This window comes from Microcebus murinus, chromosome 24, assembly GCF_040939455.1.
Source record: "Microcebus murinus isolate Inina chromosome 24, M.murinus_Inina_mat1.0, whole genome shotgun sequence".
NCBI classification, from domain to species: Eukaryota; Metazoa; Chordata; class Mammalia; order Primates; family Cheirogaleidae; genus Microcebus; species Microcebus murinus.
This window is the reverse complement of record NC_134127.1, coordinates 12217799-12234904: the sequence shown is the minus strand read 5'-3', so window position 1 is coordinate 12234904 and position 17106 is coordinate 12217799. Positions and strand designations below refer to the sequence as shown.

At 45.6% G+C, this 17106-nt stretch overlaps 1 protein-coding gene across 1 annotated transcript; it reads left to right on the top strand.

The window, feature by feature from the left end:
* Positions 1-1236: 1236 nt before the first annotated feature.
* CLDN23 (claudin 23) lies at positions 1237-3199 on the top strand. Its single transcript, XM_012739790.3, has one exon. It carries the CDS (start codon positions 1314-1316, stop codon positions 2196-2198), a length of 885 nt encoding a protein of 294 aa, XP_012595244.2. The 5' UTR covers positions 1237-1313; the 3' UTR covers positions 2199-3199.
* Positions 3200-17106: the final 13907 nt, after the last annotated feature.

Below are 17106 nucleotides of genomic sequence, written 5' to 3'. Positions count from 1 at the left end.
AAGTGTGAAAGATGTTGTTTAACTCATTATTTAATAACGAAAGCAGTATGCTAAAAACCAGTTCAAAAGAAAATACCAAGAAGCCTTGTGGGTGGGTACCCACTTGTAGTCCCAGCTATTGGGGGTCGGAGGGAGACAGGGGGTAAAGGGATCCTCAGCCCAACAGTTCGGATCCAGCCTGGGCAACATAGCGAGACCCGGTCTCAATTACAAAAAAAAAAGCAAAGAACACCAGTATAGGCAAACAGCAATGTTAAAATTGACAAATTAATGCCAAACTGGTCTATCCGCTGCTCAGTAATCAATTACATTCCACCGGGACAAACTCATTTGCATTCCTATAAACAAAAGTCATTTGCAATACTACAGATTTTCTATGATTTATAAAGTTGTCAAATAGCCCCAAGAGGATGAAAGGCCACAGGACCCTATAGAATTAGATAAAGCCGCCAAGTGTGTTAAACGGGACACCCAATAACACCCCTCCCCTTCCCCACCTCAACGTCTTTCACAAGGCTGAAAAGGGGAAAGGAAATCCTCTTGGAACCCTTCAACCCAGAAATACACTCGCTTTGATTCTTCGGAGTCAAATTCAATCCACACGGAGGAGCCTTTATTAAGCAAATGAAACAAGATTTATTAGAGAAACGCAACGTCCCGGGCTCCAGGACCAGGCGGGCTCCCGCGCGCCCACCGGGGCGTCTGCAGCAGCCGGGAGCTCAGCTGCCAGTGGCTGCAAGTCACAGAGCAAAACTGGTGGCCATCGGGGACCTGCTGGGCGTGGAGGGAGCCGCTGTATCCGCGGGGTCGACCGTCGGGGTCGGGAGAAGACCTTCTGGAAGATCCGCGAGGCAGCAAGGAGGCGGCGCAGCCACCTGCACGGGCGCGGCGTTCCGGGTGGCGCCGCCTCTTCCCTCCCCGCCCACGGCCGGCCCGGGAGCCCGGGGCGGGGCGACCTTTGCTCGGGCCGGGGCCGGGCTGCGGGGTGCGGTGTCCCCGCCGCGCGGGAGGTGGCCCGGCCGCTTCCTGGGCGCACGTCGCGTCCCTGCCGTCCCTCCCACCCGGCCGGGTTTGGCCGCCTGTGCGCGCCCGCTGCTGGGCCCGCGGTTTCGGTCAGACCCGCCCGCGGGCTGGTTTCGATTGGGGCGAGCGGGAGGGCGGGGCGGCGGGCGCGGGACTGGGGACTGGGACGGTCCGCGCCGGAGACAAAGAGCGGCCGGGGAGCGAGCCGGGCGCACTTCGGGGCTCGGAGCCGGCGGCGCGCGGGGCGTCGGCGGAGAGGGGCGGGGACGCCGTCCGCGCGGCTGGCCGGGATGCGGACGCCGGTGGCGATGACGCTGGGCATGGTGCTGGCGCCCTGCGGGCTGCTGCTCAACCTGACGAGCACGCTGGCGCCCGGGTGGCGGCTGGTGAAGGGCTTCCTGGACCAGCCGGTGGACGTGGTGCTGTACCAGGGCCTGTGGGACATGTGTCGCGAGCAGAGCAGCCGCGAGCGCGAGTGCGGCCAGCCGGACGAGTGGAGCTACTTCGAGGCCCAGCCCGTGCGCGTGGCGCGGGGCCTCATGGTCACGTCGCTGGCCACCACGGCCCTGGGGCTGCTGCTGGCGACGCTGGGCGTGCGCTGCTGGCGCGACGAGCCCCACTTCGCGCTGGCCGGCGTGTCGGGCGTCGTGCTCTTCGCCGCCGGCCTCCTCAGCCTCATCCCGGTGTCCTGGTACAACCACTTCTTGCAGGACCGCACGGTGCTGCCCGCGCCGGCCAGCCCGGTCACGGCGCAGGTCAGCTACAGCCTGGTGCTGGGCTACCTGGGCAGCTGCCTGCTGCTGCTGGGCGGCTTCTCGCTGGCGCTCAGCTTCGCGCCCTGGTGCGAGGAGCACTGTCGCCGTCGCCGCAAGGCGTCCCCGGCCGGCGCGCGCCGCAGCAGCATCAGCACCGTGTTCGTGGACTGGCCCGAGCCCGCGCTCACGCCCGCCATCAAGTACTACAGCGGGGGCCAGCACCGGCCGCCGCCGGCGCAGCAGGGGACCGGGGCCAAGGCCAAGGTGGGCTTCCCCATGCCGCGGCCGCCGCCCAAGTCCTACACCAACCCCGCGGACGTGCTGGACGGGGAGCGGGAGCAACCGGCCGGCTCCCTCGGCGGCGCCTCGCGCAGCACCCGGCCCTGCCAGAGCTCGCTGCCCTGCGACTCCGACCTGTAGACGGTGACCCCAGGCCCCCCGGGTCGGGAGCGCTGGGCGACAAAGGACTCGGCCTGCACAGACCCGTCTGGCTCGGAGTTGGAACCCGGGAGGCACCTTCCTGTGACTGGTTAGGAGAGCGATCTTCCTTTCCTGTGGCCAGACTAGACTCCTTGGGCAGTTCGTTCAGGTTGGGCTCGGTTTTCTTCTTAATAGCGTTTAGTTTTCCCCTCTGGGGCATCGGGGTCCTCTTACGGAGTGACAAGCCTGTCATATTTCTTGCTGAAGAAGATTAAAGGGTGGCATTCGCATCGTGTGGACCAGAGACAGTAACAACAAAAGAGTTGCAATCGGCAAGTAGAGGCTCAAAAACAACTCAACACCTTGAAACAACAGTATTCTAAGATACTGATGAATCTGGCGTCAATATAACGATTGTGTTTTTCTGCTGTTTTAACTCCTTATTATGCAGACTGTCAAGAGGCCAATATATTTCTTGCTATGTTTGAATGAGGCTCTTAAACTTAGAGCCATGCAAATTACCAGCAGCTTTAGTGGCTTTTATGGAATGAAATAACCTGATTAACTCATGTCTACACTTCTTCATGCATAAATAGGATTTATGGTTTTTTTCTCACTTATTTTTGGTGTGAAAGTTGGGGTCACTCCAGAGTTTCTCTTGCAGAAGCCAGAAGGATATATAAAGGGCCTAACACTCTACTATTCCATTCCTTGGCTACCTCATCATGGACACAGAGAACTATAGACTGTAGTCTATATTTTGTACAAAACTATATTTTGTACAAAATGAAACCTATTAATTGCATTAGGTTTAAAGTACATATGTATATATTGTTTATTTATAAATAAAATTTTAAAACAACAGTTTCAATATACCCACAAAAGCTTTTTTGTCTTTAGGGCAACCTTTGGGAGTTTAAGCTTTCCTTACTAACAGTTTCCTGGCTGCCAGGCAGTGTCTGAAATCTAGCACTCCTATCTTTGCACCTCTTAGCATAAGATTTCTAGAAGAAGCCAGCGGGCTCCACTTAAATCTCTGATTGCATTGTTTTCAGGTTTGTGCTGTTTTCTGTGCAAAGCCAAGTCTGTTGTTGAAAAAACTAGAAGCACCAGTTTCCACTTGAGGGTGAGACTGGAAGTCTTTGCCTTTGGTATTAATAGCAGTGGTGGCTTAAAAATCACAGGAAGATTTTAAAATCCATGGGGAGACAGAATCCCCCAGCAGGGCTGGTTTAATTCCAAGTGGTCGATTTAAGGGTGCCTTTAAAGAAACAGAATCTCGTCTTTAAAATCTGCTGTTCGGAGGTGGGAACATTCAGTTCGGTAAGCACTGGACATAGTGCAATGGAACGAACTCGACAGCCACGGATTCTCTTCCCGTGCTATTTTGTTCTAGAATCACCTTTTTCTCTCTTTTTGAAGCCAAACTTTAATGAGCAGGCTTTATCACTGGAATCATTTTCAAATGCAGATTGTGATTCAGTAGATCTGGAGTGAGGCCCTGAAAATGATTTCCTAACCAGCTCCCGGGAGATGCCAGTTCTGATGCTTCATGGACCACACTTGGAGTTGCAAAGCTTTAGCTGGGCCTGTGCCTCGCTCAAATTTCAATTCCCAAGCGGTGGCTCATATTCACACTGTTGAGTGCCTGCCACCTAGATGAGGGAACTTGCTCTAGGGAACGGAGGCAGAATGGAGGAAAAGCAACAGGGCTCTTTTTAGCTAACACCTCCGAAAGCAGCAATTAGGAGGCTGAGGGGTGAGCACCTAGCAGACAACATGCAGATGCTGGGTGTCTGGCAACCCACTGAATCTCAGCTGCATCATAATTCCAACTATTTCTTGGGAAGCCTTGGTTAACACAGAACTGGTGTTTGGTGTGTTTTACTTTTTTCCCCCCAATGATTCTCCACTGCCTTCTATGCAAAACCCTTCCTCTCTGAGGATTAAGATTTGGTTGCTGAGAGTTAAAACTCTCTATTTTTGCCCAATCAAGAGAAATAAAGCCAAATTCCTCTTTAAAAATAAAAACTTCTCATTGCTACACAAACATTCAGGACAGCATAGAAAGAGCCTTTTGCATCAGGCTGGTATCTGTTTTGGTCTGAGTGTCATTCCCTGCTGCTGTGACGACACAAGCCCTTCATACCTTAGATGCCATCAAAACTTTTTTTTTTTTTTTTTTTTTTTTGGAGATAGGGTCTCAATCTGTTGCCCAGGCTGGAGTTCAGTGGTATCGTCATGGCTCACTGCAGCCTCAAACTCCTGGGTTCAGGTGATCCTCCCACCTCAACCTCCCTAGTAGCTAGGGCTACAGAAACATGACACCATACCCTGCTAATTTTTAAACTTTTTGTAGAAATGGGGTCTCACTTCAAGTCCAGGCTGGTCTTGAACTCCTGGCCTCAGGTGATCCTCCCACCTCGGCCTCCCCAAAGCACTGAGATTACAGGTATAAGCCACGGCACCTGGCAAAAACTCATTTTGAATCCTCCCATCCACCAAATGAAGTATGTATCCCCATTAAATGGATGAAATCTTTGCAAGATTACTCAAGGGATCCCAAGAAGACTTGAGGGACCCGTGAGAGTAGAGCAGGAACTGCTTTGTGCTCTTGCCCTACCCATTCACCAATCTGGCCCCCAGCTACGTACACACTCTTGCTAAGGAAGGGAGTGTGATTTTGAGCACAGACTTGGTTACACGAGGCTTTGGCAATCACCCTCCCCTTCTGTGCATAGATCATTCCCCCAGTAAGTTTCGGGGCACCTGACACTTTGCCAGCACATTTGTGGGCAGCCTGGAAAACACCACCATTGCAGGCCGTGCCTTTGTGGAACTTAGATACTCTCGAGTGATAGTGTTCAAATAAAACAAAAAAAATAATAAGCCGGAATCAAGTGGGAAAGGTGATATTTTAGGAAAGGTGGTCAGGAAGGAGGTGGTACTTGAGCAGAGAACTGAAAGAAGGGAGAGGGAAGTATTTTAGGCAGAGGGAATAGCAAACTCCAAATTCCTGCTACCGGCATGTTTTGCTTCTATTTCATTCTAGAACGGATGGGGTAGTACGATTGAGAAAGGCTAAGTACATCTTGTCCCCTATGCTTCGTCAGGCTAATAGCTTCTTTAGGAGGGAATACAGTCTGGAAACAATCCGATCTGTTTTAGAGAGTGTTTCCAGAATCAAAAATAAGCAATTTGACGAGTGAATAGTAGGTGGGGAACATTCCATTCTGCCCGTGTATACATAACAGCACAGTATAGGAGGCAGGTGAGAAATTGGAAGCTCAGTGCCTCATCACAGCCCCAGGAGTAATGGAAAAGTTTCCCAGCCAGGGTCTCTCCCCCAACACTCACCCCACATCTCCCATCTTCCTAAAATGAAGGTCTGTCATTCACCATTTTAACCACCCCCCCCCAAGCCTCTTCCTTAAATATTTATCTACTTTTAAATTTCTTATATGGTTTGACCAAGACCTGTGTTTTTACCCTCATTTCTTTCTTCTGCACATGTGCATTCTAATGTAATCCCATCCCCATCAGCTTAGAGACATCATGTTTGAACACATCGGTTACATCTGGCTTAGTTCTTGAGGTCTTTGCTGTTTTACTTCTAAATCGAAGATAAAGGCCTACGTGGTTTCTATTTATCTTATAGTCCAGGATGGACACTAACACTTCCTCAATGCATGTTAACAATTTAGTAAAGTTACTTCTAAAAGCCTTTTCTGTACCCAAGGGCTTCCTCTGTGTGTACACCACCTTTCGTGCTGATAGTGACATGTAGCCTGAGGCCACTGCCACTAAAACTCAAGGGCGGAGTCGCTACCAATGGGAGGAAAATAAGAATGCAATCCTTACTTCAAATAAAACCTTGTCTGAAATTCTCCCCCAATCTCCCCATCAACCTCCACCCACATTCCTCTATCTCTTCCCTACACACAATAAAATCACCCCCTCCAGTGGTTCTCCACTAAGCAGGGCCAAAAGAATGAAAACAAGGCTTAATTTGTTAAAATCAAGGAAAATATAGACAAAGCTTAGCATGGGGACAGTAATGACTATGGGACTTGATTCTTCAGTGGGGACTTGTGGAGAAGCGTGTGACTCCATGTGACTTGTCCAGCTGGCCTGCCCAGGCCACGGAGAGACTCCGACCAGGGAGCCTGGGAGGGCAGGTGTGTGCATTTCATAGGTACCAGGCTCCTTTGCTATCATTTCGTTGCTATGACATGCAACCTGCGTGCCAGCATGACAACTATGCCCCCATGTGGGATGGCACGTGTTTTTTTTCTCTGCTACCCCACAAAACCCCCACACCACTTTCCCTCACGGAGATGCTGCTTTGGAGAACATTCCAGGTGTTCTCACCTTATGCTGCAAATGATTAAGCCCTACAGATCAAGACCTGTGTTCTCTGTGGAGAGTGCCAAGCATATGGACCCTGATCTTTTGGGTAACAGCTCCCCAAGAGCTGCCTCTCATTTCAGGGCTGAGGGGAGGATAAATGAAGTCACTGCAATTTTTCTAGAACTTGGGTGACATATGCCTCCCAGTAGTATAATCCCCGCCCTTGCTGGAGTTCAGTTTCCTCATGTCTAAAACTGGGAAGACTGAATTAGATAGTATAAAAGGACCTCTCCAACTTTATTCTGAAGGTGAAGGTTAAGAATTCGAGGAGGCTGAGAGGGGAGGATGATATTTCAACAGTAGAGACTGGGGTAGCTGACTCACCTGTTAAACACATAACTAGTCTGAGAGCAACAAACTCCATATTCTAGTCATGGGCTTCTCTGACTTCCATAAACCTCCCAGAATTTAAGTAGGAACTTGGTACTTCCCTTCCACCATCCATGACTCCTCGTCCATTTGTTTCCTAAAAAGAATGAAGATAAAGTGCTTAATCTAACTCTTAATTTCCAGCAATAGACACAAAAGGTCAAATTTTGTGTAGGGTTCTTTGAACCTAAAGCATGAATCAATTAACTTTGCTAAAGTTCCTTGTTCTTCCAGAAGAAAATCCAAACTTATCACCACAGTATAGAAGTTGAGTTTCTAAAAGGAAATACAGGTTTTACATCTGCTGTAGGCTCACCGGTCCATCTATTAGGTGTAGAAAAATTAAGAAATTAACACATAACATAGAGATGATTGCAATAGAAGATTCTTAGAGTTAATAACATGCAATTTCTACAAATAGACAAGGTTATGAAATTGACATATTAAAACCAATTTAGGGGGTAGGGATGCCCAAGAATTGTCAAATATGATATCTTGAAAATATCTATAAAATTAAGCCCTTTTGATGAAAAGGACATTCAGATGTGTTTTGTAGATTCTTGAATGGAGAAAGCATAACAGGTTACGTTAAACTAGATTCTCTTGGGATAATACGTAGGCATACATTCATAGGAGACCAAAGATAGAAGAAGATACAGTATAAATAAGCCAGGAATCGGGGGGAAGAGGGTTGTATATCCAACATACAGGAGATTTGGCTGTATGCAGTTGGCAGCCTTCCCAGGAAGAGGAAATGGCAGGTGTTCCTGGAACCCAAACAGGAAACGGGCCCTGCAGAGTAGAAAGGCAGGGCTGAGAGTAACATTTCAGCCAGAGCTGCTCTGAACACAAGCCCTAAAAGGGCTTGATGGGAAGTTTAAGGTTTAAAGGAGACTAAGGCAGCAACATAAGCCTGTCTGGCAAAAGTGGTCATACTGTTGTATATCACTCATATGTGGGTTTTGAGCCTGATTCTTTCATGTCTTTTTTATGTATTTTGTGGACAGACAGAGGCAGAAACTTGCCAAGAGCTAAACTGTCAGGGAGGTTGGCTCTTGGGAGAGGAGAAACCTCAGATCCACTCTGTGCTTTGGGGTTGAGGGCACTCTGAGCTTGACAACAGTTTCTCGGGGACACAACTAAGCTGCTGAGGCACCTTGATGTTTGCTCTGTCTCCCAGCCCAGACTCCAAAGGGAATGTGGAGTCCCAGTGGTCTCCAGGTCAAGTTGACCTTTACTTGGGAGTTTTTATACGTGAGTGCAAAGCACAGTTTATTTTATGTACTGTATCTGCAGTAATAAGCCTAGGACTTCTCATGATGCTTGCCAACTTACACAAATTCTTCAAGAAGCTAAACACGAACAGTCTAGAAAAAATCCAGCAAAAAAAAGTCTTCCGAGAAAAGTTAGATTTATTATTATTTGGACTCGTGTTACCAGACTCGGGTATTATGCTAAGCAGTGTACAAGCATTTTCATATTTTCATTCATTGCTCAGTTGGCTTGCTGTAGGTTCTGTTAATCCCATTTTTATTACTGGGGAAACAGGTTCAGATTAAGTGATTTGCCCAAGGTTGCTATTATTGAATTTGAGACCATGTCTTTCATCAGAGAATCAATACCCTTGATTCCCTACATGGGTGTGAATTAAGTAGTAATCTGGGAAGATAAGCAGAGAGGTTAATAATAGTCCAAGCATCTGCATGTTCCCCCAGCAGGCGAGAGCCAGCTGAGATAAATCCTGGCCCATACCCATACTTGAGGGATATTGCAGAATTAGATGTTACTGAAAATAACAGTAAATCATGCATGGTGATGAGTGATTACTCTAGCCCATGTTATCAGATCCATCCAGAAAGTGCAACCATCACAAACAGGCACCATGGAAATGCATTTCTGACCTTCCTTACTGGGATGACACAGAGCATCAGATAGTTTTAATTTGTGTGTTTGTGTCAGCCACGTGGTACCCACTGGGACACCAGCAAGTCTGTCCTTCTGGGTTTGGGAAGCAAATATAGCCACACCCTTCATTGTCTTTTGAGCAGCTGTTACTACCTGCGTGTTCCTGCACCCCCCCAAAAAACATATTTAGATTAGGTTTCAAAAGGGTCTTCTGCAAACTCTTTGCAAATACATCATCAGACTTAAAGGACCCAGATGTTTTCCCCAAATTAGATAGCTCTTCAATGTAATTCCTTTTAGTGAACTAGGTCTCAGTGACCGGTGGTTCTTCCTCATGGGTAAGGATGGCTTGAGAAGCCTAGGAGTTCAGATGAAAGACCAGCTTAAGAAAAATTGAGATTGGGAGTGATGGCTCAAACCTGTAATCCCAGCCCTTTGGGAGGCTGAGGTGGGAGAATCGCTTGAGGCTAGGAGTTCAAGAGCAGCCTGAGTAACATAGTGAGACAAAAAATTTAAATCTTGGCCAGGCATGGTCACATGTACCTGTAGTCCCAGCTACTTGGGAGGCTGAGGCAGGAGGATTACTGGAGCTCAGGAATTCAAGGTTGCAGAGAGCTATGATTGGGCCACTGTACTCTAGATTAGGTGACAGCGCAAGACCCCATCTCACAAAAAAAAAGAAGAAGAAAGAAAGAAAAGAAAACTTGAGGGGGAGCTCTGATTCATTCAAGACCCCATTGTGAGTTCTCTTCTCCCCTCAAATTATACCTGGTTTCACACTTGATTTGAATGTGATAAAATGGACACTCACAGATCGAAGATTTGGACATGCTAGGCTCTCATCTGTGTTAATGTGTCTATGGAAAGTTAGTGTGATCATAGTAAAATATACTTGCTATTCACGCCATGCACCCATGGGTGAGTCAGTGTACCTGGCACAGAAGACTGAGAAGAGGGGACAGGGACAGACTTGGGCTCAGCAGCTTGATTCATCTGAGAGGCACTCCCGAGGAATGCACCCCTTCTCCTTCCCGCCAGGGGACAGAGGATGGATTCCATGTAGAGATGACGGTGGTAGAGGAAGAGGAGGATGAGGAGGAGGGGTAGCTGGTTGCTCATTCAACCTCTGAATCTAGAGCAAACAGTTGCTTCAGCAGGTCTCCAGCGATGGGGACATGCCTACTGTCCCACTCCTCCAGAAAACCACGTCAAGGCTGAGTTACCTACATTTTCCTACCTCATAGGAAAAAATTGTGAAACTGACCCAAAGCCTGCCTCCTTAGATTAGTGTATTTCATTAGCCCATTTTTACTGTTACTGAATTTTGAGCAAGTTGTTCCCTCCTTTCCAGCCTACTAACTTTAACCTCAATTTTTTTTCACTATCCGATGCTTTATTCCAGTCTGGAAAATGAAAATAAAGTAAGTTTCTGAAGGCACAGGGACTTGTTCTGTCTGGCTCCATGCTATTGTGGCCTATGGTTTATGAAAGGGGCCAACAAAGGTAGGTACTCATTTGTCAAGATGTGTGAATTACACTGCTGAAAGTCACCGGTTAGTGTACTTTTCAGCAGCTATGGCAGCAAGCTAACAGATTTGTTAGTACAACAGTCAAAATTGGATTTGTTATCAAGCAATCAACTACTTATTGCCACACTTTACCACCTAAAAAATATGCCCCTATGCCCACTGCTTCTTAACCCTTAAGGGTCAGGTTAAACCAGAAAGTAAGTTTAAAAAGTTAGGCAGTGGCAGGGCGCGGTGGAATCCTAGCACTCTGGGAGGCCGAGGCGGGCGGATTGCTCAAGGTCAGAAGTTTGAAACCAGCCTGAGCAAGAGTGAGACCCCGTCGCTACTATAAATAGAAAGAAGTTAATTGGCCAACTAATATATATATATATATTAGCTGGGCATGGTGGCGCATGCCTGTAGTCCAGCTACTCGGGAGGCTGAGGCAGGAGGATTACTTGAGCCCAAGAGTTTGAGGTTGCTGTGAGCTAGGCTGACGCCACAGCACTCACTATAGCCTGGGCAACAAGCGAGACTCTGTCTCAAAAAAAAAAAAAGTTAGGCAGTGTAGACGAGGGAGATGAGAACACAGTATGGGATAGGTATGTGGAAGAAATGACTCTGTCCCTTTTTGTTTCTACTCTTCCTTGGAATTTCTACCTGCTTCTGCCAACAAAGCCCCCCCTGAATCTTGTGACATGACTGCCTCTTTTTCTGTCTCACCAACCAGGATCAGAGTATTTTTGGCTCTGTGTGAAAGGCTTGTATGAAAAGAAAAAAGGCGAACCAGGTTTCAGCAGATTAACCTGAATGGCCCTGAGACAACTTTAGCACAAAGCAGAATGTTGCTTTTCTTGGTATCGCAGTCTTAAAAGAGCAACACAGAGGGTCATCTGCAAGATGTTACTTGCTGTGTATTCCATGGGAAAAAAAAGTGTGTTCCTTGGTACATTGGTTTAGGAAATTAGTTTAAAGCAAATTACATGGATTTCTTTATTGCCAGACTAAGACTCTTAAACTTGCTAATGTGCATGGTGACTCCCCAAAGAGGCCACAGTGTGCAAACTTTGAGGAGTGCTCAGAGACTCGTGTCATTTAGCAACTTTGAGAAATTTCCAGAACGTGGACAAATTAGGAAGGAGGCCTGCTGAACTGTGGGTTAGGACAACTGCCAATACAAACACCAAGACGCCCAGGATTTTATCCTATAAAAACACATGGCGAAGAGCCGGGTAAGTTGGATCTCAGAGAATAAGCTAACAGAGGAGGACGCAACTGGCACCTCCTGGTTCTCTTCCAAGATGATCATTTTCGTTATATATGGCTCTTTCGACATTGAGAAGGGCTCCAGTGTCCTCCTGTTCCATAGCACAAGAACTGTTTTGGCCAGTCACCAGGTTAGGCTCACAGGCCACTATCTTCCCATTGCTGCAGGATTTGTTCAAAGAGCATGTTGTAATTTTTAGCAGACTCAGACTTTGCAACCCTAAGGAATAGTCAAGTTCTTACAAGCTGACGCAGAACAAGTAGCCTGTGACAGAGGGATGCGTGGGTGACATTTGATTGTGGTTCGATGACCCCAAACTGAAAAGAAGCAAGTTTTACAGTGTTTAGCTTTATATTTAAAGATATTCCAATGAAGTGTTTAAAGCTCCAAGAAGCCAAGGGCCTTAGGTCTGCCATGCGGGAACATCAGGTGTGACTTTTCTGTCTTCCATGTATACTAAAAATATTTGGGTGTCAGCACACAGCTGCCAAGTCTCCAGGATGGCTTCTGGGTAAGAAAACTAGCAAATTCAGCTACAAAGGTGTATAACTAGCGCCTGTTACCTAGTTATAACTTATATAGCAGTTGTACTTTGTTTGCAATGCAAGTTTGCACTTTTCTTGTAGAAACCAATTCTAAATGTGACAAAAAGCCGTTAAGTGTGTTATTTCTGAAGTTTTGTATCTTTTCAATAGCAAATATCTAGACTTGTAGATGAGAAGTAAGTTTGAGGTGAGTTGCCTCAGCTTTAACTGTGAAAATCCTACTTTGAATCTAGGTCTCACTAGTTCTTGGAATGACTGAGGGTTAATGATAAAATTCAAAGGAAAATTGGAAAATATTTTGAACTGTTTAAAAATGCAAACACAGCTGGGCGCGGTAGCTCATGCTGGTAATCACAGCACTATGGGAGGCCAAGGAGGGAGGACTGCTGGAGGCCAGGAGTTTGAGACTAGCCTGAATAACATAGTGAGATCCTGACTCTACAAAATTTTTTTAAAAAATTAGCCAGGTGTGATGATGTGCACCTGTAGTTCTAGCTACTTGAGAGGCTGAGGCAGGAGGATCACTTGAGCCCAGGAGTTCAAGGTTACAGTGAGCTATGATCAGGCCACTACACTCCAGCCTGGGCAACAGAGTGAGACCCTGTCTCTAAAGAAAAAAAAAAAAACACAAACACTGCATATTAAAATGTGTGGGACTAAAAGGGAAATTGGTAACACTAGATGTCTGTTGTCCATATTAGAAAAGAAGAAAGGACTGGGCACAGTGGCTCATGCCTGTAATCCTAGCACTCTGGGAGGCAAAGTTGGGAGGATAGCTTTGAGGTCAGGAGTTCGAGACCAGCCTGAACAAGAGTGAGACCCCATCTCTACTAAAAATAGAAAATTAGCCGGGCCTACTAAAAATAGAAAATTAGCCGGGCATAGTGGCACATGCCTGTAGTCCCAGCTACTTGGGAGGCTGAGGCTGAGGAACCCTTGAGCCCAGGAGTTTGAGGTTGCTGTGAGCTAGGATGATGCCATGGCACTTTAGCCTGGAGTGATGGGGTTGTAAATTCACTTGTTTGCAAACATCATAAGTAATGATTGGTCAGGCGAGAGTCATCAGTGGATGATAAATCTAGGGGGACATTTTGATGAGGAACAGGATCGTTTCATGGTAATAAGTAAAGTACCATCGAAGGCTTATTCATTGTGGGGAGGAAAATAAAACCGTAATAATAATAATAAGGTAGGGAAATCAGACAACAACCTGAGGGAGGTGACCAATATTAACATCCACAGTGAAGGACAGGGCGCTATTTTGTGCTTCCAGATGGGATTGCCTGAGGAAGCCACTTTATCCCTTGATAAGAATGACCCGAAAATGTTTAACTTGAATCTGATCACCATAGAATAAGCAGAAAAACACAAAATAAACAGTATTCCATTTTAAAAATGTCAGAGGGGACTATACTCTTTAAAAAAATATCTGTGTCGTAAGACTGAGAAAAGCTGTGGAAAGTTCCAGATTAAAGGAACCCCAGAGAGATGTAACAATTCGATGTGATCCTCAACCCCGGACTGCACCCTCCATGGGGGAGGAGTGGGAAGTGGCATAAGAGACACCATGAGGTCACCTGACAAGACATGAATATGGACCATAGATTGGATGACAGCATTTACATTAATACAAATGTATGAAACTGGTAACTATACTATGAATATGTAAGAGAATATCATTCTTCTTAGGAAGTCCATGTGAAAGTATTTAAGGATGAGGGCCATGATATATATGTAGCTTCCCCTTAAATGGGTTCAAAAACAATCACATGTGTATATGTACATATATGTGTTCATGTGTGTGGACAGAGAAAGCAAATATATAGAGCAAATGGGGTGATGTGTTAATAATTAATCTGAGTAAAGGACATTGCTGATATTTTGTGTGCTATTTTTATTTTTCTAATCATAGAATTGTAAAAAAAATTATAGAATTGTTTTCAAAAAATGTAAAAATTATCCATACCTATTATTAATTTTTAATTTAGTAACAAAACATAGAGGTTAGGAAGTAGAGAATGAGGAACAAATCAAAAGCCTTTCAAAGTCTTCCTTGGTGAAAATGCAGTAGGAGTGAAGTTGACTCCACAGGGAGTCAAAGTCTATTTGATTTTAGTATACTCACTGTAAATATGAGCCTTTAAATATGAAAGTCTTCTAACTTTAAATTTGAGTTAAAATATAGACGAATAGAGTAAAATTTGTATTGCTTGCAAGGAAGGAGGGCAGAGAGAAGAAATTTTGAAAAGTCATGTTCTGATTAACCTGGAAGAAATCTGAAAAAGAGAAAAATGTGAACAACATTAGATATAATAAATAGCAAAGTATAAAGTAAAAAGGAAGATGTGAATTCAGTCCTACCAGACACTGGAGGCAATGTGAATGGGTTGAACTCCGGTATCAGATGGCAAGGATTCTCAGATTGGGCTAAGGAACATTATCAAACTAAATGCTCTCTACAAGAGACGCACTTAAAAATTTTCAGAGAAAATTTGAAACTTAAGGGATAGGTAAAGAGAAATCAGGCACGCGCCAACCAAATAATGTTAAATAAAATGAAATTTAAAACCAGTAACTTTGATCTCAGCCATGGGAGAGCCATATGGGTTTACAAGTGATGAGGAATCATTTGCTATTTTTCTATTTTCTTTCTACCCCTAGGAAGGAAGGCATTGTTTCCTTAGCAACCCTGCCAAATCCCCTTGTTCCAGCGTAAATAACAATAAGGATGGCTATTCCAGGCCACTGTCTGGAGGCTGTCTTTCATTGACTTAGACTAATCATGCCCTTTTGCTGAGAAGGACATTCTGGTGGTGTTGTTTTTTTGTTGTTGTTGTTTTTTTTTTTTTTTACATAAACACGAATACATATTTTGAAGTTTGTACTAATGATCTCACATACCTCCAATCACGCTGAAGAACAGATAGAATGACTTCAAATAGTGCATTGAATCCACTAAAACTGTGGCTGCTTAAAGCTCCCAGGTCTTTTTTGTAAAGCCACTAAAAGCAAGTAGAGAACCATCTATGGTGTACACCTGCGGGAGATTTTGGGGACTGGCTTTTTCGTGCCTGAGTTTTTGCTGCCACCTACCGACTGAGTCTGGGAACAGCATGTTCCCTCAATGCCACTTTTCACACATGCCAAAAGGGATCTTAAATATTGTCAGTGTTGCATATTGCACGATGAACCAAAGTGAGTGTCCAGCCTCCACGACCACAGTGTCCCCAGACACGAGCTACAGGGACATATCTTCTACGTATCATGGAGCATGGTGAAATGATTAAGTCACAAAACCTTTTTCACAAAAACTGCAAAGAATACACCCTATGATGATGTAAACCTTTCTTTTTGTTTGCATTTCTTTCAAAGTTTAAGTTTTCTGTTGAGTTTAAATGATACAATTTTAATTGCATTAAATTGGTTATATCTTACATCACTGAGGGAATTTTCAGTGAAGGTTTTTTTTTTTTTTTCTTTGCTTGGTTTCACCCTCTCTTGCCATCCCCCCCATTCTTCCTGAGAGCCCTACTTATTAAGGTAACACATATTACAAATACTGCATTTTGCACAGATATGCATGTACAGGCATATAAGTACATACACATCTGGGAAGGCAAGTCTCAAAAAAAATCCTCTTTATTTATGTATATAATTTTCAAGGCTGTTGTTTATTCTCTCTTGGCCACTCAGAATCCATAGAATAAAAGCCAGGTGCCATGGCACGTACCTATAGTTACAGCTATTTGGGAGGCAGAGGCAAGAAAACTGCTTGAGCCTGGGAATTCAAGGCTGTAGTACGTTCTGATCATGCCTGTGAATAGCCACTGCACTCCAGCTTGGGTGACAAAGCCAGACCCTGTAGACTCAGCCACTAGGTGTCCAGAGCCCATGTGCCTTAAACTCTGCCTCGTGGCACCTGCTTGACAAGAGCCTCCAGGTCAGATTATTCACCTCTTAAAAATCTTCCAGATCAAAGATTTAGTGCTGACCCCAGACAGGTGACAAAAATATCTCTGTGCTTTGTCTTTGACGGCAGGTACAAAGATGTTTTCTTACATCTAAATAACATTTCCCCAGTTTCTAGTTAAACTGATTTTATGGAGTAAATAAATATTTATTGGATCCTCTGTTCCCAAAATCCTTAAAAGTTAATTGAGGAAACAAAACCTACCCTCAAAGAGAAAGGGAAAAAGATGATTCCTGAGGGGTTTAAGTAGTGGCTAAGGGTGCAAGCTCTGAAGTCTTCAAACCCCAGGTCCACGCCTGCAAGCTGTGTGGCACTGAGCAAGTCAGTTAACCTCTCTGTGCCTTTTTTCTGTATTATAGACTTCTTGTCCTTAAGACTCGAGATAATACATGCAAAGCACTTAGCAAAAGCCAAGGCTCTGGCATAAATGATATAGTTTTTAAAAATATTGCTGACCCAGTTTCCCATCCAAGAAGAGATGATTCCCTTGGCTTGACAGAGAGAAGCAGAAGGCACATGAACATTAAAATGCGGCTGAGTGAACCAGAGAATGGGGCTTTGCATCCATGTCCCCATCCTGGTGGAATGTGGTGGGTGGGACGATAGGACACTCAGAGAAGCCTGAGGGTCTGCAAACAGAGTGGCCTGTGCCTTATTGCCACGATGTCCCCCTGGGATGGCAGCAGGACCCAGCCATCCCCCTCCCTGGAATGGAGGAGATGATTCAAGAGTGAAGTATAAATGGCAGCGTGGAGTCACCAAGCGGCCACCTGGGATAGCTCCAGAGCCACAGTTTCAGAGGCCAGACACCCCACCCCATGCCTTGACCCTAAACCCCCTTGGAACTCAGGTGCAACCCGAGGAGAAAGTGGGAAGGTGAGAACTCCTGAATTAACTGGAGAAAACCTGAATTGGCTGAAATTATAGTTCTATC